The 21,220-nt window shown below is 46.2% G+C and overlaps 1 protein-coding gene across 4 annotated transcripts in view; it reads left to right on the forward strand.

Annotated features, from left to right (window-relative positions):
• Positions 1 to 21,220, forward strand: part of ANO2 (anoctamin 2) — a 343,520-nt gene that overhangs the window by 264,683 nt on the left and 57,617 nt on the right. For all 4 annotated transcript variants that reach the window (XM_077871350.1, XM_077871352.1, XM_077871354.1 and 1 more), the window contains 2 exons: positions 1,556 to 1,630; positions 12,906 to 13,101. In XM_077871350.1, coding sequence (XP_077727476.1) covers positions 1,556 to 1,630; positions 12,906 to 13,101 — 271 coding nt within the window. The remainder of the gene's footprint in view (positions 1 to 1,555; positions 1,631 to 12,905; positions 13,102 to 21,220) is intronic.

Raw genomic sequence — 21,220 nt, forward strand, 5'->3', positions numbered from 1 at the left:
AGAAAGACACATTTTTTTCTCAAGTTGCCCAAAGGCTCACCCTCCAGATAACCTTCTTTTCCAAACAGCAAGTGATCCCTAAAGCTTTTTGGTATGGCTGTCCCTTTCGTCTCATTAGACTGTGAGCCCCCCAGGGTAGCAATCATATCCACTTTCTTCTGTCTCCCCACCATGCCTGGATGCCAAGGTCTGAACTCAGTGGTCACCCACTGGCTTTTAGAAAGATGTCTTTCAGGCCAGGAGGGCCCTTAACTTACAGTACAAGCTCTCAAAGGCTAGATGGCACTGTTGCTAGAGCCAAGTCCGGTGTATTCTGAAATAAGGGGGAGAAGGGAAGAGAAAATAGAGCAGGAAGCCCTGGACTGTGGACTTGCTGAGTTTGACTCGGACTTGTTACAGAGATGCGTGAGGACTCCTCCAGCACAGAGGGTTTTGCTACTTCACAGCCCTTTACCCACATGGCCCCAGTGAGGCTTCACCACAACCTTGGTAGAGACAGGACACTGCACCAATTCTAACTTTGTAGAAAAGCAGCTCAGAGAAATCAATGCCTGGGCTCCAGTTAAATGGCAGCGAATCAGCAGAGATTTCTGCCATCCATGCCTTGTTGGCATTGCTCTGCCAGGGCAAAACTCCTGGAGTTTGCCTGAGGAGGACTGTGGTTGGTGGCATGGCTGTCCCAGGACAGTCACTTGGGTGAACTGGACCCAGTCTGAGGGGAAAAGGTAGGGTTAGCAAACAGATTGACTGCAAGGTACCAGCCTCATCTCTGCCTCAATATGTGTGCTTTTTTGACCAGGGGAAAATACAGTCATTTTGGAGGAAACAAATGATAACACATATAGGTTCTTTGAAGAAAGGCAACTGTAGGTGATTTGTACGCTTACTAGGATTGAAGGTGAATGGTTATTGTTTCATTTAAAGAATGACTTATTTTAAGATGCTGCTCAATGTTCTTTTTTAAAAAAAGACTTTATTTATTTATTCATGAGAGACACAGAAAGAGAGGCAGAAACACAGGCAAAGGGAGAAGCAGGCTCCATGCAAAGAGCCTGATGTGGGACTCGATCCTAGGAATCCGGGATCAGGCCCTGAGCCAAAGGCAGACGCTCAACCACCGAGCCACCCAGGCATCCCTCAATCAACCGGTTTCTAAATGTCATTTGTCCATTGCTTCATTATGTTTACATGTTTCTCATTAAAATGATACAAAGCAAAGAAAACCATTCTGTGTGGTAGGTGGGATGGGTGTCATGGCTGTGCCCATTCTACAGATGAAGAAATAGAGGGTCAGAAATGATCACACGTTTGATCGCTGAAATTTCATCTCGGTATGAGGCTGGAATCAAATCTTCTCCTCTTTCCACCATAGTTTTTCCAGGCTATTTAGAAATCACAAAGTTTGGAGGGCTGTTGTGGATATGGAGGGTAAAGCATCAGAGACTAGGAGAATAGAAGAGTAATGAATGATTAAGGATATGCAATGTGCAAATTTGAGAGAATATCGATATTTCTGTTGTTTGTGCCATCTGATTGTACTCTCCTGTTTCCCTAGGATGATGAAGATAAGCTGACCTGGAAAGATCGTTTCCCGGGTTACTTGGTGAACTTCGCCTCCATCTTATTTATGGTAATTTTCTTGATGGAACACCTGCTTATGACTTATGCATGTAGATCCTGTAGAGCAAATGCTGTGGGTATGTTATTCTAGAATGCTGTGGGGATAATGAGGAGCTAGTAAGGATGAAGCCACAGTCTTCCTTGTCTAAACAGCAAGGATCTTTCTGATAGTGAGGCCACTGTGGGTATCAGTCACCTGGAGAGGGAAAGGTGATTCCTTCAGACCCAGAATGGAGGTCAGTGGCCTTGAATGGCTCCAGAAGGAGGTTTTATCTTCCCAGATAGAAGATGGTAGCAAGGTTCTATCTTGCCAGGCTTGAGCACAGGGTTTTGAAGTTGGAACTTCCAGGAATGCCTTCTGCATTGAGACAGATCAAGACCTTGGAAGAAGTAACCCAGGTAAGAAGTAATTCCAGGCAGAATCGTGGCATCCTGTTCGGGCTTCAGGCTGGCTCTCCCTGATGGTTTGTGGAAGAGAACAGAGCCTGGAAACCACAGAAGACAGCCAGCTTGGGCTCTGTGTGAGCCCAGTTTTGTAGCTTCCCTGTACTTACTGTGTTTATTTCCCTGTGTGCTCCGTTAGAGTTTGGAAGAACCTTTTCAAAAGACCCAGATGAATCTCAGGTGTATCAGGGAAGATGAAGAATGGGTCTGTGGTTCACGTTCGAGTCAGATCAGTGAGGTGGTAGCACATCATTCTTGGGAGCCAGGATGGTTGAGACCACAGTGAGTGGATCGAGAAGACTTCAGGAAGGTGAAACTCAGAGAACTAAGCTCAGATCACTGAGACCCCTTGCCCTCCCCACCCCCCTTTATGGTAGATTCCTTCTAGTATTCAAGGATGGAACTTGTGTTTTAAAAAGGAAGGTTGTGTCCTTCCATCATTTCTGAGCAGGACTACACATTAGTTGTGGGGTTATAGTTGCTTATTCTGGGACTGAAATCATAATTTTCTGGACCTCCTTATCAACATTACCTCTGGCCCTGACCCAAGGTTATTATAGTTGTTGTGACCAGGACAACAGGACAGGAGCCATGTCTTAATCACAGAAATTAGAAGGAATCCTAGGCACCATCTATTTCAGCACCTCATTTCACAGATGAAGTACAGAGGTGATGGATGCCTTGCCAAAACTGAGACATCTGCATTCGTTACCTTCTCATTGCTTAACAAGAGCAAAGCATGCAGAATTTATTCAGGAATATGTGGTGAATCGCAATGTGTTAAACTGAAGTGATATGAAGTTTAATTAGCATATCAAAGCCTCCCACAATATACATATTATTGTCAAAGAGTTTATTCATTCATTCAGGAAATATTTAACAGAGGGCACCTGGCAGGCTCAGTTTCTGGAGTGTGCAACTCTTAATCTCCAGGATTGTGAGTTTGAAGACCATGTTGGGTGCAGACATTACTTAAAATCTTAAAAAAATTTTTTAAAAATATATCTAACAGGTGCCAACTGTATGCTTGACACTATTCTTAGGCATTGGGGATAGAATAGAAAATAAAATAATCTCTCCTTAAGGAGTTTCCAGATAGCAAATATGTGCCTAAATAAGGAAACTGATCAGTAAAATAGACTTCTATCTCCAGTAGTGGTAGGTGAGGCTCTTTGTAGCATCCCCTCTTGCTGAAAAGAAGAAATATTGGATAAATATATTTTTCATTCTTCTTAAAGCCTTGAGGGGATGATAGGTTAGTAAAGAATATGAGACTCTTCCTAATACAGATCCATCTAAGGGAAATGGAACCAAGGAAACAAATACCTGGGCCCTAAAAGTGCTTTAGCCTTGAGAGCATCTTCTCATCTAGGTGAACTTGGGCTTTGGTTTTGAGTGGTTTTATGGGGCAAGGGGGAGAAAAATTGGGGTGTGGCTGGCTCAAAGTGGAGATGCTAACAGGAAGTTCTCACCACGTTAAAATGGAACACCACAAAAGAGCTACACTCTCCAAATAAAGATGAAGTAGAACTAAACACATCCCTTCCCCATCCATGGGACTGCAAGAACATTATAAGGAGAACAGGAAGAAAAAGGGAAACAAAACCCTGAGAAGTGGCCACAGGTGATCCCTATCATGGAATGCTGGCCTGATTTGTCACTTGGGAGGACCAGGGAACCTCAGGCTATAAACTTGGTTCAGGACAAGTCATGTTTCCAGGTGCCCAGCAGAAGCAAGCACAAGTTCTCTCTGTAGGAAGGCACATCCCGCCAGTCCTCAAAAAATGCCCCAAAATAATTTTTCAAGGGCAAAGAAGAGAATACAGTTAAAAATAATCAATTATATAAGAAGCTAAAGCACAAATGGAAGAGAACCAGTGTGGAGAGAGAGCAAGAACTAAAGATACTAGAAATATCAGTCACAGGTTAAAACACCCCATTTGAAAATATCTGCAAAAAAAAAGAAATTATGTTTAAAATGACTTAAGGATTTGAAAACCACCCAATAAATCTTCTAGAACTGAATATATATCAATGAGATGTGTACTATATAATAATGAATATATACATAAATATGAACATATTAATATATATATAATATTTTGTATATACATCCTCCTCCCCCTGCCCCGTGGGTGGGTTTAACAACAAATTAGACATAGCTGAAGAGATAATTTGTGAGCTGCAGTACAGGTTAGAAGAAAGTATCCATAGTGCAGCATAGGGAGGCAAAAAATTGAAAATTCAAAAGAGAAATTAAAGATTTGGAAATAGAGTGAGAACATTTCACATGTCTTTAATTGCACTACTGGAAAAAGAGGTGAGAATAGTAATGGACAAGATACAGTGACTGTTGGTCTCCTGATTGGGTAGTTCTGCCAACAGAATTCCAACTCAGAGATTGAAGAATCCCAGTGAAATTCAAGCAGGAAAAAGAAAAAGAAATCTACATGTAGATTCATGACAGTGAAATCGTAGAATATATAAGACACAAGAAGGGGCACCTGGGTGGCTCAGTTGGATGAGCATCTGACTCTTGATTTCAGCTCAAGTAATGATCTCAGGATCCTGGGATCAAGTCCTACATTGGGCTCCATGTACAAATTGGAGTCTGCTTGAGGATTCTCTCTCTCCCTTTCCCTCTGCCCATCGCCCCTCACTCCCACATGCACCCCCTCCTCCTTCTTTTTCTCAAATAAATAAATAAATCTTTTTTAAAAAGACACAAGAAAAATCTTAAGTGCAGTCAGAAATCAAAAGACAAATGACCTTCAAGAGATTGTTCCATCGGCCACTGATTTTTGCATAGCTTTTGGAAGCCAGAATACAGTGATGTGTTATCTTCATGTACTGAAAATAAAACAATTGCTAACCTAAAATTCTATACCTAGAATTCTAATGTAGAAGTATTAGAATAAAGTAAAGGTATTTATAGCCAAACAAATATTGAGGATTTGCCACCAACTGAATCTTTCACTAAAGGAAGTCCTAAGAATGTACTTCAGATGTGATCTCATATGGAAAAACCATAGTTTTAAGAAGGAATGAAGAACAAAGTGGTAAATATGTGGGAAAATCTATATAAACTTTGGTTGTAAACAATGATGATGATTTCTCATAGAGTTAAAAATATGGAAGAGGGCCACCTGGCTGGCTTAGGTGAGACTCTTGAGATCATTTGTTCAAGACTCACATTGGGTGTGGAGCCTACTTAAAATTAAATAATTTAAAAAAAATTTAAAGATAAGGTGGAATCGGGGTGTCTGGGTGGCTCAGTTTGGTTAAGTATCTGCCTTTGGCTTAGGTCATGATCTCCAGGTCCTGGGACTGAGCCCCCATGTCGGGCTCCTTGCTCAGCCGGGAGTCGGCTTCTCCATCTTCCTCTGACTCTCCCTCTGTTTATGCACTCTCACTCTCTCTCTCTCTCTCAAATAAATCAATAAAATCTTAAAAAATATAAGGTAGAAAAAAATTAGGTAGAATTACAGTGCATACAATAATAATAGCATATAAGTTGAGTGGGCAATAATGAAACAAAAACATTGTAAGATCTTTATATTTTCTCCATGACAATTTATATGGAAGCACAAAGGCTAAGAATGGTCAAGACATTCTTGGAGAGCCCAGGTAGTTCAGTCACCTAAGTATTTTGGCTCAGGTCATGATCTCTGGGTCCTGGGATCAGGCTGTGGCAGATTCTGCACTCAGTGGGGAATCTGCTTGAGGATTCTCTCTCTCCCTCTCCCTCTGCACACACTCTCTCCCTAAAATAAATAAATCAATTAAAAAAAAAAAGAATATTGTCAAGACACTCCTGAAGAGGAGTAAAGAGGGCTAAGGTACTCTACCAAATAGAAACTTACTATAAAACAGTAATAAGTATGACAGTGTGATATTGTTGCAGGAATATAATTAGGCTGGTGGAACAAAACAGAAAGCCAAGAGTCAGATCCATGCAAATAGCACTGCTTATACTTGGAGAAAAGGTGGATCCATAAAAATTTCATTACAGGGTGCAAAACAGAAGTTCAGAATTACTCTAAGGTTGTTATCTTGAATAATCAAAAGCTAGAGGTAAGCTTCCTGGATAGGGAAGAATTCTGAAATTGCCTTCATGTTGAATATAAATCTGCAGTTCAGAGGAAACCTGATAAGATGGTATAGGTGTTATTAAAAGCCATGAGATTGTACACAATCACCAGGAGAGTGAGGGTAGCTAGAGGAAAGTCTAAGAGTTGAGTCCCAAGACACTGCCATGTTCAAATTTGGGCACATGAGGAGGATCCAAAAAACAAGATCAAAAGTAACAGCTGGCAGAGTGTGAACAGTCCTGGAAGCCAAGAAACTATTGCAAGGGGAGGGCAATCAATGATGTCAGATGCCAGTGATAGGTCAGGCAAGAAGAGAACTGAAAAGATAAGCTTGTCTGCTGTCCAAGAGAGGACCTGGATTCGTCATCATCACTGTCAACAACAAATAGGTTACTGCATCACCACTGACAAATACAGGCATACCTTTGTCTTATTGTATTTTATCTTATTACACTTTGCAGGTTTTAACATTTTTTACAAATTGAAGGTTTGTGGTAACCCTGTATTGAACAAATCTATTTGTGCCATTTTTCTAAAGGGTTTGGCTTATTTCTTGCCTCTGTATCATAATTTAACAATTTTTTTTAAAAAAAGATTGATTTATTTATTATAGAGAGCATGCATGTGCATGAGTGAACATGCAAGTGGGGAGGGGCAGAGAGAGAGGAAGAGAATCTCAAGCAGACTCCCCACTGAGCAGGGAGCCTGATGCAAAACTCAATCCCACAACCCTGAAATGTGACCTGAGTCAAAACCAAGAGTCAGACCCTTAACTGAGTCAGTCACCCACAAACCCCTAGTTGGCAATCCTTACATTATTTCAAACTTTTTCATTATTATTACATTTGTTATGGTGATCTGTGATCAGTGATTACAACTGACTGGAAGCTCAGATGATGGTGGTTAGCATTTTTTAGCAATAAAGTGTTTTTTAATTAAGGTATGTACATTGATTTTTTTAAGGCATTATGCTACTGTACCCTTAATAGACTACAGTAGAGTGTAAACATAACCTTTATATGTACTGGATGACCACAAAATTCATTTGATTTTCTTCATTGCAATATTTGCTTTATTGTGCTGGTCTGGAACCAAACCCACAATACTCTTGAGGTCTGCCTGTACTGAAAACTGGGTCAGTGGTGGGTCATCTGCCCAAAGTTCTATATTTTTAAAAGTTCCATAGAGGCCTCCTAACTACACTGGAGGGTGCAGTAATTTATTGTTGTTATTTAGAAATATTATATGATTATTTCTCCATCTTCCCTTTTCTAACCCTACCTACCTCTACATCTTCATACAAATGGGAGATTCTGTATCAGAACCAAGAACTAATTGCTATATCTCTCTGATGCCTGGGGTCTTGTAATCAGCCAGTGCTGAGCACTGGACTGTGTGAGCAGAAGCTGAGAAGAGAGTGGTAGGGATGCGGTGGAACCCCTTTAAAGATCACCCCTTTAGGGGCACCTGGTGGCTCAGTGTGTTAAGTGTCTGCCTTTGGCTCAGGTCATGATTCTAGGGTCCTGGGATTGACCCCATGTCAGGCTCCTTGCTCAGCAGAGAGTCTGCTTCTCTCTCTCTCCCACTCCCCCTGCTTGTGTTCTCTCTCTCTGTCAAATTAAATAAATAAAATCTTAAAAAAGGTCACCCCTTTATAGTCAGGTTCTCTTGGGTTCACTGAGATAAGGATTAATAGCACTCCATCTTACTTTCAAAAATATTCCAGGTTGGGCAATAAATTATATAGTCTCCTACCTATTAGATTTTTAAAAATCTTTATTTTGTGCTAACTTGTTCTCATTTTTTCTTTTTTTCATTTTAAAAGATGTCTAAATATTCTAAAGAAAAGGGCCTGGCACTGCCCTAGAACAAGGTGTGGAGTGGGAGATAAAGAGGTCATGATAGTATTTATAAAAAATTGGGATTTGGTTATGGAATTAGGATAAGCCAAAGGCACCTACTACAACACACATGACTACTGATATACTTCCCTCCTCCACCCCCTGTAACTAAATCTTGGCAGAAGATGCCAAGGCCATGGCCATGGGGAGGGTTTTAGGGATGCCAATCTGTCACATTAACTGGGGTTATTTTTTGTGGAATGGTGAGCACGAAGCAATGTCCCAGTGCTCTGTTCCTCTTCCCCACCTGTGATAGAGGGCAGCATGGGCAAAGATGAATTTTCTCTTTCTTTTCCAACCCAACATGTTGAACTCAATTTCTTTCCTTTTTAAAAAATTTTTCAAAGATGCATTTAATTAGTTGAGAGAGAGCATGAATGGGGGGTGAGGATGGGGCCAAAGGAGAGGGAGAGAGAATCCCAAGCAGACTTCCTTTGAGCATTGAGCCCCCATTGGAGGGCTGAGATCATGACCTGAGCTGAAAGCAAGAGTTGGATGCTCCACTGACTGAGCCCCCCAGGTGCCCCTTTCTTCCCTTTTTGAATTAAACTTCTTTTGTTTTCTTTTTATGTGGGAGGGGATTATCAGAAGCAGTGTCCCTATACTAGAGCTTGGTGCCTGAGCTTCCTTCCCATGCCCAAGACAGTCATTTACTTCTACTTGTGTATTGGGAACCAGCCATCAGAAACCCTCCTCCTTAACCTGACTTATTACAGGGGCCTCCTAACTGTGCCTTTATAGATCATCAGCCTACTCATCTTTTTAAAATCTAGATCAAATCATGTCACTTCTCTGCTCAAAACTCTCTTAAGGCTCTACATCTCATGAGATATAGAAGCCACCATCCTTATACTACATCCTTGTCTATATAACCTTGTACATCCTTGCACTACATCCTCCTCTCCACCCCCACCCCTCCCTTTCTTTCTCCTTTAGCTACCCTCTGCCTGATAGCCCCTTCCCTCAGACGTCCTCTGTTAGAGCCTTGCTGACATGTCACCTCCTCACCTATGCCTCACCTACATCTTTCCTGACCACCCTATTTTAAATTTTAAATCCCTATACTCCTATTTTGCTGTATTTGTTTCTATAGTATTTACCACACCAGATATACTAATTGATGTGTTTTAGTAGTTGGTTGTCTGACTTTCCCCACTAGAAGATCCTGTGTGATTTGTTCACTACTATATCCCTGACACTTAGAATGGTGACTGGCATATAGAAGGCACTCAAGACATATTTTGTGAATGGCTGAATGAAGAAATGAATTAGTTAATCAGATTAATAAGTTGCCAGGGACACCTTATTATGTCAAAGTCGTTAGTGTGTTTCTGGTTTAAAATTGAGCTACTATTTCTATGCCCTGTTCTAGACTGGGTATGTTCCCCCTGGTTTCAGCACAGGTTGCTTCTGACTTGTCCATTTCTGCTTGCTTTTTAAAAATTCCTTTCCCCAAACCTTTCTCATAGGAAACTGACCTAAAACTACTTCCGTGGGATTTTCTCTAATCCCCCCGCTCTCTACTCAGAGTGTTTGAAGCACATGAACTGAGCCTGTACTCTGTCCAGCTGCTACAAGGCTCATCCTTGTATATGTGCAATGATTTTTTCAACTTTGATTCAGAATGCCAGATCTGGAGGGCAGGGACCAGACCTGTTCTCCTTCCTCGTAGCGTTAAATAGGATTCTGGACTCTGTTGCCTGGCTTTTGTTGCCGTTTGGTTATATCCACAAGTAAAGCTATGGGATCAGAATACCAAAGGCAATGGGGAGCATGATGATGTTCTCATGTGCTGGGGAACTAGATTCTTAGAGCCAGAGACCAGCAAATCTTTGGCAGGTTCCACAGTGAGGCAACGCTATGAAATAGCATGAGGCATAGAATGCAGTACAAGACCAACCCCCACTTTTGGTCTATTTGAGGGGACACTGATCACAGACATAAAATATACTCAGTGTACATTTGCTGAATTTAATAAACAAAATCAACATTGCAGCCATGGTGGTGAAAACAGAGCTATATTTAGTACTAGATGAGCTATATTCTAATGTTGAGTTGGGGTTGTAGATGTGGGAGCCACAGAGCAGGGTTCAAATCCTGGACAGTCATTAAATCACATCCACAAAAGGCTTATTTTATATTACTGCTATAAGGATTAGTGTTCATGAAGATGTGCATCCAATAACAAAATCAAGAGGACACAAATGGACTAGTTAATGATGATGTTATCACTGTTAGCATCCCAGCTTTGCCAGGAACTGCCCAGACCTTAGACCCATCACATTGCTGCTTTTTGGGCCTCAGTTTCCTTATATATGAGATTGGAGGCAGGATGTGGCTGATCCATGAATGCTAAAATCCTTTACTCCTACCAGAATCCTGGAGACGAGGGTTGTAGTCCGTGCCTTGTGACCTTGAGCAAGCCACTGCACCTTCCATGCCTGTTTCCTCATCTGCAAAGTGGTCATGGGACTGGGCTGGTCTTCTCCGTGCTCTTCTAACTTGAGAACTGTGATTACTGAGGGGCTAGTAGGCAACCTCGAAGGACAGGTCAGAGCCTGGTTTCTCTAGTGGCCTGCGAAATCAGGGGCAGAGAGATGAGGATGGCACAGAGCAGCAGCAGAGGGTTGGGGAGGGGTGTGTCAGAGGCAGGGCCGAGGAGGCAGGGAGGGTGGAAACCCTTAACTTCCCTAAGTGAGTTAGAGCAGTGCCTCTAGAACTTGAATAGGAATCTGGTTCAAGTGCAGATTCTGAACCAGTGTGTCTGGTGCTGTGCTTGAGATTCTGCATGCTCCGAGGCTCCCAGACGATGCAGCAGGTCCACAGATCACACTCTGGGTAGCAGTGAAGAGTTCTCTTCCTCCCCTAGTTTAGCAGCAGGGGCCTCTTGGAGAAGAATTGAAGCTGATCTCCTTCCCACTCATTCCTCCATGCCCCACCCCCAAGACCCCAAAGCCAAAGCTGTTTTTGCCATTGTTGTTTTCCCCCAGACCCACCCACAAAAGTACACTCTCTGATGCCCTGGCCTCCCCCTGCCTCATCAATACCACCATCGCCAGCCTTCACTGCAAAAGTGATTTTGGGGGAAAAGAATCTCACACTGTGTTTTCCAGGCCCTTTCTGTCTGGCAGTGACAATCCCAGGGGAACAGGAAGTGAAAATGTCTAAATTGTTGGAAAACGGTGATGTCATGTCCAGGTTTTCCCACTCACATGGTCGTCATTCTTCCCTCGTCCTGGGGGCTGGGGCTTCTGCTGCTCCCACCCTCCACCCGCATCAGAAGACTCCCACACAGTGTCCTTCCCATCTTGCCTCTCCTCCACCCTGACATACATGCATGTGTGTGCACATGTGTGCGTGCATGCACACGCACACACTCTCTACCCAGAGAACACTGCCATCCTGCCCGCCATAGGTAGGCCTTCTTTTGCACACTGTGGCCCATACGACAAATAGTAATATTTGTACAGCATACAGGGATAACTAGCTAAGGCTGCCACCAGCACCTCCAGGCCGCAGCATCCCCAGGCAGCCCCCAGAGGTCTGAAGACATTCATACCTTGACACATCTGCAACCTAGTCCCCAGTCCTCATTTTGGGGGAAAAGAGGACCCTCATTGGTCCACCAGGGTCCTAAGTACTGCTTGCAAAGCATTGCCTGAGCCAGGGCCCCGTCTCCTCCTCCCCTCCTTTCCTCTCCACACCGCCTTCTCCTCCTCTTCTTCCTAGGGAGGGAACATGTCATCCAGGACAGTTTAGAGTTTCAGAAGGAAACTCTTTTCTTCCCATGTTTCCAAGTAGCTCTCCAGACCCAGTGCCAGCCCCCCTTCCCCTGACCCCAGAGGAAATACTACCTAAACAGCCTCCTCTGCAGAAAGGATTCTAAGAAAGAAGACTTCAAATGATTGAAACAAATTAGAATTTTGCTCTGAGCAGGTTATCCACCTGGCCTGTCTCATGTCCTCCCTCTGCCCTCTCCAAGGGCTCACTCAGGGCACTTTTTTCCCCCAATGTCCTTGGACTTCATGGGAACGGCCCTTCCTGGGCTGTGATGGGAGAGGAGATGGGCTGGTCTGGGAGCACAGTTTATTATTCCTTGGTTCTAGAAAGAAGAAGTGGGGAACCCTTAGAGGTCAAGTGGCTGGTAAACTTTCCTTTTAACAAAACAGCCAGAGATTTCAGCACTGAATGAGAAATCTGAGTCCTCATTCCTGGTGCCTGGTAGAGAAATCTTTGAGTGATGTTTTGTTTACCTGAGGATCGAGGGTCTACCAGTCTCACTCCTAGTTTCTCTCCCTTTATTCTTCTTTGGGGAGCCCTCCCGTATGCAGTGCAAGAGGCTCTAATTCACTGCTTCTCAGCTCAAATACCTTCAGTGGCTCCCTGTTTCCTTCCATTGAGATCCCAGTTTCTATCCCATTATTCCATCTGATTTAGCTTGCCCCTCTGTACGCAGCCCCTTCATTGAGCACGTGGTACCTTCTCTGGTATTACTCACTGTGGTTTAATAAGAGTTCAGCTTACCTCCATAGTCGATCGGATGTCCCCTAGTGAAAGAAACCATGTTGCATGTGCTGCACACACCTTCTCTGGTGTTTGCATTCTTGGGGTTTTGTGTGTGTTGTTGACCATTTGGTATCTGGTAAAAATGGAAGGTGCTCTCTCATGGACAGCACCCCTGTCCTCAGAATTTGCACATGAGTCCAGAGGGTGTGCAGCCCCCTGTTACCCACGAGTGGACTCCAGGTTCATAGAGTTCCTGACGTAGCAAATAGGACAGTTGGCTGAGCCAGTAGTAGTTGCTCAGCACTTGCCTGCTGAGCTCTGACTCTCCCTGTCTCCCAAACAGATCGCCCTGACGTTCTCCATTGTCTTTGGGGTCATTGTGTACCGCATCACGACTGCAGCAGCTCTGTCTCTCAACAAGACCACACGCTCCAATGTCCGGGTGACAGTGACAGCAACAGCGGTCATCATCAACCTCGTGGTCATCCTCATCCTGGATGAGATCTATGGTGCCGTGGCCACATGGCTCACCAAAATCGGTACTGTGTCACAAAATCCCATGTTTCCCCAAGGCCCCCTGAACACAGTCAGCTCAAAGCACACAGGGGTCTTGGTGGTGGTGACTGAAAAAAGGGATAGGGACCAAATGCTTTGCACGGGACATTTTAACCAGAGAAATAAGGAAGTACAGTGTTTCTGTACTTGCAGGGCCTGCCAGGGGCCTCCCCTCAGGCAAAGATCCTCCCTAGGACATTATCTATCAGTTGTCTTCCAGCCCAACCAAGTTGAGTGCCTCACCGTCCCCTAAGCATCACACACAGGGTCTCTTCTTTTTAGCCTAATCTAAAGACGAGACAGGTTCAACACTTCTGGTTACAAGTCACCAAGTTTTAGATCTCCGCACTTTCCCAGGAGTGTTTACAGAGTCAAGAAAGCTCTTGATACTTGAGCCCTGGAGGGTCTTATCTATCCCCATCTTGCCGAGGCCCCAGAAAATCCATACATTCCCCACGCACTGAGCAGACTTCAAAGAGGCATCTCAGACTTCCCAAGCTTCAAGCCAGTGAGAAAAATGTGGTGGCCTCAGTATTCAGACGTGTCATTTGAGCCGCAACCTGCTGTTGCCTAAGCGCCACTTTTTTGGCATTTGTGCTTATTAGATGGGGGGAGGGCTGAGAGCTGAGACCCTTTCCTCATGGTACTTACCCTGGGTGGCCTGCGTGCATGCACCTCTCTTCCTGGTTGAATCTGAGGACCTGGACTGTCCGCTGCTCACTGGCCTCAGAAAAGTTGAATTAATGATATGATACTTTGAAGTCACTGACCAGTGAGAAGCTAGACACTTGATAGGTTAGGTCTTCAAGAGAACCTTCCCTAGAGGATCAGAAAATTCCAGAAAGGTCTCACTAATTCTGATTAAAGGGATTCTTTCAGTGCCTTTCTCTAGCCCAGGCTCTACACACGGTGGATGTTGACTTTTGGTTTCTATGTGGATGTAGGCAGGGTACCTTCTAGAGTGGAGGCATGTGCACGTTCATCAAAGTGATATAAATTTCTTGAGGAGAGTCAGCAGAGGATGTTGCTTCAGTGTGTCTAGTGGCATGTAGGACTCTATGGAAGCACTTAGGGGGAGCATCCAACACTCCTAAGGGCCCAGGGGAGGCCTCTGAGACAAGGGCATCAAGTTGCTTTGCCCACAGATAAGTGGTATTAGGATAGGCAGGAGGACAAGAGTTCCTAGCAGAGGAATGAGAATGAGAGGTACACACTGAAGAGAGAGATCAGATCCCTTGGGGTTAAGAAAGGCCCATGGAGGCGTGCATGTGGCTGGGCTTATACACTTCTTTGAAGTCTGGGTAGAATTTTGGTGCCAAGTGAGGAGCAGAGAGCTCCGCCTGCAAAAGAAGGAAAACAGAGCATGTCCAGGGTGTGAGAGGAGCCCAGCATGGCAGTTCCTATTGGATTGCCCAGGGCACAGCAGACAGGGGGATCTGGGCCCAGAGCATTGACTGAGACCTGATCTTTCAGTGGAAGACCTTGAATGCCAGGCCGAGAGCTCTGCTTCTTTTCACAGGCAAGGAGAAAGCGTTTGCCAGAGTTCAAGGGCCACGCAATAAAAAGTACCCGTCTTTCTGGCCTGATCACTGAACTAGCTGAGAAGGAAGGCAAAGGCAGATGTAGGCAAAGGCAAAGATTTCACTTTTAAGGTTAAAAAGAAGGCTACATGGGAGGAAGGAGCTTAGCAGAGAGCCAGAGAGGTTTCCTAATACCAGATTACAGACAGACTTTCCTGCCAGTGGCCCAGAGGCAGAGGACAGGGAAGCCTGGCAAGTCTCAGGACATGGTGGGGAGGGAGGCCCAGAAGAACACCTGCTTCTTGCAGGCCCTTGGCTCCTGAGAGGAAGTGCAGAGGAAGTGGGTAGATGGCAAATGCCAGTGTCACCTTCTAGACAGACGAATGAAATAAGTTTCTGTACCCTGAGAGGGGAAAGGAGTGAGTTCGAGGAGATTAGGCAGGGCATTACTACTAAGCGCACTCTCTCCACATTGGGGAGACATCAGAAGTGGAGAGAAGCATTCCCCATCCCCCTCAAGGGCTCTGACCTCACACCACTGGTGATTTTTTTGAAGAGGGCAACACGAATGGAGCTATATGCTTGTAAAACTACCCTGGCAGGAACCTAGGATGCCACAGAGAAGAGAGAGGCAGGGAGGCCTACTATAAAGGAGATTATTGAGTGTGTTTGGCAGGAAGGAGGGAAGAGAGGAGCAGGAAGCCAGCAGTGGTGCAGAAATATCTCCCTGTTGCCATCTGCATTACTCTATCTCACTTGTCTTCCACAACTCTGGAGAGTAGGAGGGCTAGAATTCTAGCTAGAGTGTGGCCCAGGATCAAAACCTCATTAACAAGTATTTAGTGAGCACCTCCCATTACCAGGCTGGGCAGATTCTCTTTGCATCAGGCCAGAAAACACCATCCACACTGTGAAGCTATGTCCAGTGTTTTTAATAGCACCCCTTCCCTCACCCAGGAAGTTGGTGCTCCTTCTGGCTGTGAAACCAGGGGCCGGTGAGGACATCTGTGCCCTGGAAAGGAGATGAAATTCTAGTAACTACAATTTGTTGTTTCTGATAGTGATCCTCCTAAAGCGACTTTAGACTTAAAAGAATTCCATTATCCCATTTCATTCTCACAGAAACTGTGCAGTCGGCAAGGGAAGTGTCATCTCCTCATTTTACTGAAGTTCACACTCAGAGTCTCCCTCTGAAACGCAGATACCTTCTGTGAGATGCTGATGCGAGTTTCTTACTGACGGGACTGAAATGGTGTATTAGGGCCCCGTGCAGGAACCTGTCTGGGCCTCGTCGGTGCTGCCCTTGTCAGCCTGCAACCGGGTGCTCCCAGAAGGCTCAGAGAGGTGTTTTTGTATAGTGGAAGAGCCACTGAGTTAGGGAGCCCAATGGAAGGAAGCTTTGAGGTCTGGACCTGGCTCCTTCTCCCTCCCTTCCCCAGATGTGTGGCATTGGGCAAAACAGGGAGCTTTTCTGGAACGAATTTTATGGATCCTTCCTTCATCATTTCCTCCCTCCTGTCCACGATCATCACCTCTGAGAGGGCTGTCATCACAGCCTAAGGACTGTGGACCTCTGGCTTGGAAATCCCACCCAGTCAGTCTTTCTCAGACTTTCTCCCTGGCTGGGGGAGGGGAGCACCACTCCCATCAGCCCCCACAGAAAGTTTTCCTTTTGGTCTCAGATCAAATATAAACTAAGATTTGAGGCTTTTGGCCACCTTCTTCCCAGTGTCCTCCTCCGCCCTGGGTGACCCACCTGACATCACCCTGTATGTTCCCACCTCTGTGCTGTGTTTAGGCTGCTGTAAGTGCTCTCACGGCCCTCAGCGACCCTTCTTTTAAGGGACTTCCAGAGGCCTGCCTCCCCCATCCTTTTCTGGACACTCAGCCAACTTCTGAACTCCTCGGACACAGATCATGCTTTCACTTGTTCATCACTCAGATGTGGCGTGCCTGCTGGGTGCCAGGCACGATTCTGGGAATATAGTTGGAAACAAGGAAGACATGGCCCCTACTCTCACTATGTTTACGCTGTAATACTGGAAAGATCAACAGTGAGTGGGAATATTTATGGAGGGTGAGAAAGCAAAAACAGTCACGTGACTGTGGTTTGGGGTTGTGCACTCTGGTCAAGTGGTCAGGAAAGGCCTGTCGAGGTGGTACCATGGTGGCTGAGACCAGGGCGACAGGAAGGCCCTGGAACACGGAGACCTGGAGGAAGGGCTCTAGGAAGAGGCAGTAGCAGAGGCAGAGGGGAGGGTGCAGAACAGCAGAGGGGACACCGCACCACAGACTGGTGGCCTGTAAAGCAGCAGGTGCGAGGACACTTGGGCTGTATTGTCTGCTCCACTCACTGGAGTTCATCACGTACTGTCTTCTCTCATTGCTGGACTTGTGTGTGTGTGTTTCCTGGTCTTGGAAGAGATGAGGCTCTGCCAGGGTAAAAAATTAACCTTAAAATCTCTGGTGCATAGTGCAAAGTCATTTATCTGTTCTCACTCATGCTCCACATCCAGTGTGTGAGGGTGGGGGGCTCGGCTCACACAGCCGCTCTAGGGCGCAGACGGATGGAGGCCACACGGCCACATCAGCTGTGAGCCACACAGGTCTGGGGCACCGTCCCTCACTTCCGCTCACAGCATGCTGGCTGGAAGCAGCCTAATTGAGAAGAGGCCGGAAAATGTGTAGAAGTGCATGGACATTCCATGAGCGGGAAAGGTCCCTGCTGCTTGCTCCAGCCAGGCCGTAGCGCCTTGGAGGGGCTTCTGGAGGACAGCTGCTCGGTCTTCCCTTTCTCTTCCTCCCCCATGTGGTGCCTGCCTCACAGTAGACCTTAGCACAAGTTTCTGAATGCAGTTATTGGTTAAATGCATCTCTGTCTTCCTTCGTCCATTCAAAAAGGCTTTTTTTTCCCCCAAGGAATGCCCTTAGGCTGGGCATCCGGCAAGCCGCAGCAGAAGCTACAGCGGACAGTTACACGTTCTTTATCTCCTACTTACTAAAGGACCCGAGGAGATTTTGAGATGAGAAAGGTGAATGTAAAGTTGTTGTGATGGGACAGTGACTTGACAGACACAACGGAGGGATTGAAAGGTTGGAAGCGCCCTTACGGCAGTGCGTGCACGCTTGCCCACCGATGGCAGTGACCGTGTACCACGGGGTGCCCAGCACACCTGCCGGCCAAGGGGTGGCTGCAGACTCCAGGCCTTCATGGGGACATAGAGCTGTGAAGAATGCCACCTAATGGAGTGAGGATTCTACCAGAATTGGGGGCTTCCTTTGCCATTCTCACGCTGGCTTTAAGACCCATCTGGCTTCGTGCCTCAGATCTCCTGATTGATGAGGAGGCTGTGACCACTGCCTTGCTCACCAGGTGCAAACAGCTGGTGTAAACAACCCCAACAAGTTCCCAAGTGTTTCCTGCAAGGCTGGGTGGTGAAGACCGATTCCTTGGGAGCATCCTCCAACAGACCCAGACATCAGGCCGATCTGAGGGCCATTCTTGCCACAAATATTTGTGACAAGAAACAGAATTTGTTAGAAGTTGGCTCCGCAGTGGTAGATAAAGGGGGTAATTGTCTTCCTGGCTACCACATAACAATGATCACGGGCTTGGGTGCAAGACACACCGTGATCTGGAGCCCAGAGACAGGGACTGAGCTAAACCCTGCAGTGGTGGTATGGGGTCGCTAGGGAAAAGTGAATGAAGCTTGGGGCCTTGACAGCCAAGGCCCTCTATATAAGTTGTGCAGCCCGGTCCAGCAGCATCAGGACTAGTTTGTGAGAATCCCAGTGAATGGGGGGAGGCAGGGACAGGATGGGCCCCAGTGATCTATCTGTTCATTCTTGAAGGAGTTTTAGGTCGTGGTCATAGGAAAGGGTCTGGTTCCTGGGATGGGAAACAAACAAGAGCTGGGAAGGACATCAGGACCTCAGATTCCCAGGCAAATCAGACAGAGCTCAGATGTCCTGGGAGGCTAGGTACGGGGCAAGGTGACAAGAGTCACCATGTAGACGAGCTCAAGGTATGCTTTGGCCCTAGTCTGTTCATCTGCTATCACAGAATACCTCAGGGTGGGTATAGATGGCAGAAATGTGTTTCTCATCCTCTGGAGGCTAAAAGTCTGAGATCAAGACACCAACAGGGTTGAGGAAGGGTCCTCTCCCAGTTCACAGACATCTGTCTGTGTCCTCACATGGCAGAGAGACTAGGGGCCTTTCTGGAGCCTCTTTTACAAGGGCACTCCTGTCACTCATGATGGCTCCACTCTCATGGCCTGAGCCTTTCCCAAAGGCCCCACCTTCTAATACCATAACCTTGGGGATTAGGTTTCCGATGTATGAATATCGGGGGGACACACACTCGCATAGCAAAGCAGCTTCCTCCTTTGGACACAGGGATATACCATGCCTTTGAGGCAGCAAGCTTCTGAGCCCACACAGAGGGAGCAGGATTCTAGTGCTCCTGAAAACTGTAGGTTCTTATCCTGACCCATGTAGGCATGGGTTGGACTTGGCCTGGAAGGGAAGCCTGTCCACACTCCAGTTGTAAGGAAATCTAGCTGGAGACAGAGTGGGGAGGCAGCGCTCACAGGACGTTTCTAGACTGAGTAACCAAGACGCCACCAGCAGCTTGTTTCTATCATTCTTTATCTCTAGCTCTGCTGCCATGCCTCCTCTTCCTCTTCCAAGACCATGTGCACAGTGCTGGTAGTGTGTGGAGCTGTGCAGTTGATATTTCACTCTCCGGCAGGCCTCTGCGAGTTACAGGGTTGAGCTTCTTGCAGGTACTCAAGGAATGGTGACTGTGTCAAGTCAGAGTCTCCAATTCTCTTGAACATGGCTTTGTTTGTGAGCTGTTTAAATGTAGCCAATGTCTTGCAGTTTTGCTGCCCCGGAGGCCACTGAAGTGCAGCCAGGTTTTAATGGAGTACGCATCATGTACTGGGCACTGGTGGGCACTATACATAGATCATGCCACAGACTTTTCACTGTAGTGCCAGGAAATTGTTCATTGCTTTCATATTACTTCTGGGAAGCCTGAGAAGTTTAGGAACTTGACACATGAGCCCATGGTTGTGGGGTATGTATGTACACATGTGTGCATGCACACACCAAACACTGCTCCAAGCACTTTCTATTTATCAGTATATTTAATCCTCAGAACAGCCCTCAAGGGCATCAGGAGTCTTTATTTTTTTTTATGGATTTTATTGGTTTATTCATGAAAGACACACAGAGAGGAGCAGAGACACAGGCAGAGGGAGAAGCAGGCTCCCTGTGGACAGCCCAAGGTGGGATTCAATCCCAGGACCCCAGGATCACAACCTGAGCCAAAGGCAGATGCTCAACCACTGAGCCACCCAGGTGCCCAGGTGTTGGGAGTCTTAACATGACCATTTTAGAGTCAGAAGACTGAGCCACAGAGAGATGAATAACAAGCCCGAGTTCATGGGGCTGGTAGGGGATGAGTGAGACCTCACCGCTGAGACCATGATGCTCTGCTGTCTGGTAATATGTAGCTGTTCTTGTCCTCAGGAGATTTTAGAGGTGTTTGCGAAAGCAGAAGAAAACACCACCCACGGCTCAGAAGGTTTAAAGGGCAATGCCCCCAATCCATATGAATGACAGGTGGTAGGGGTCTCGGGAGGGGCTTGGAACCTCAGAGCAAACTCTGCACGCATGAGAACACCTGCTGCTTAGGTTCACAGACTCTGGGGTCCCACGTGCTTCATTAAATTGAAAACAATTTTTTTTTTCCGAAGAATTGAAGTGCCTCAGTCTAAAATGTTGTATCCAGTTCTAAGCCATCCCCAAGGAAAGCCAATCTATTACTACTAAGGAGAAAAGAGAGGGAAGGAAAAAAAGGAGAGGAAGCTCAGTACCAAATGCTACTAGGACATCAAAAAAATATTTAAAGAAAGTTTTGGACATACACGGATGGATCTAATTTTCCATCAAATGTGGACAACGTGTGTTTTCAGAGTCAGGGGGACATGCTGGCTTTGTTGGCTCTGAGTACTGAGACAAGGGGACTCGGCTTCACTGCAGCCTAAGCCTGCCCAGGAGCGTAATTTCACAGCAGGTTCGCATGTAGACATGTGTGGACGCGTGTAGATGCATGTGGACACATGTAGATGTGTGTGGACCAGGACCTGTGCTTTCTCAGGGCTGGAGGGTGGGGGACAGAGGTGCAGAGACCCTAGTGCTGGTCATTTCAAAACCAGCCTGAGAGTCAGGTCTACCCGGGTTGCATTCACACTCTTGCATTCACACCGCCCCCACCCCCGCCTGACTCTCTGGGTGGCCTCCAGCAACTGGGGAGGCAGCACCTCCTGCCTGCCCATCTGTGAGGCCAGGGGAAGGGTGTGGCACGGGGGGATCCTGCCATTGTCTGTGGGCCCCCTCTGTGCTGTGGGCATGAAGTCTTGTAAACGTTGTCTGGGAGGGACAGGGACCACAGGAGGCTGCTGCTAATAATAAAAAAGACCTGATCATGGTTAAAGCCCCAGTTCAGGGAGCAATTCTTTCCAGTTAGAGGAAACTATTATTAGAAACATGCTACTTATAATAGTTTAATACA

The sequence above is a fragment of the Canis aureus genome, chromosome 25, assembly GCF_053574225.1.
Source record: "Canis aureus isolate CA01 chromosome 25, VMU_Caureus_v.1.0, whole genome shotgun sequence".
NCBI classification, from domain to species: Eukaryota; Metazoa; Chordata; class Mammalia; order Carnivora; family Canidae; genus Canis; species Canis aureus.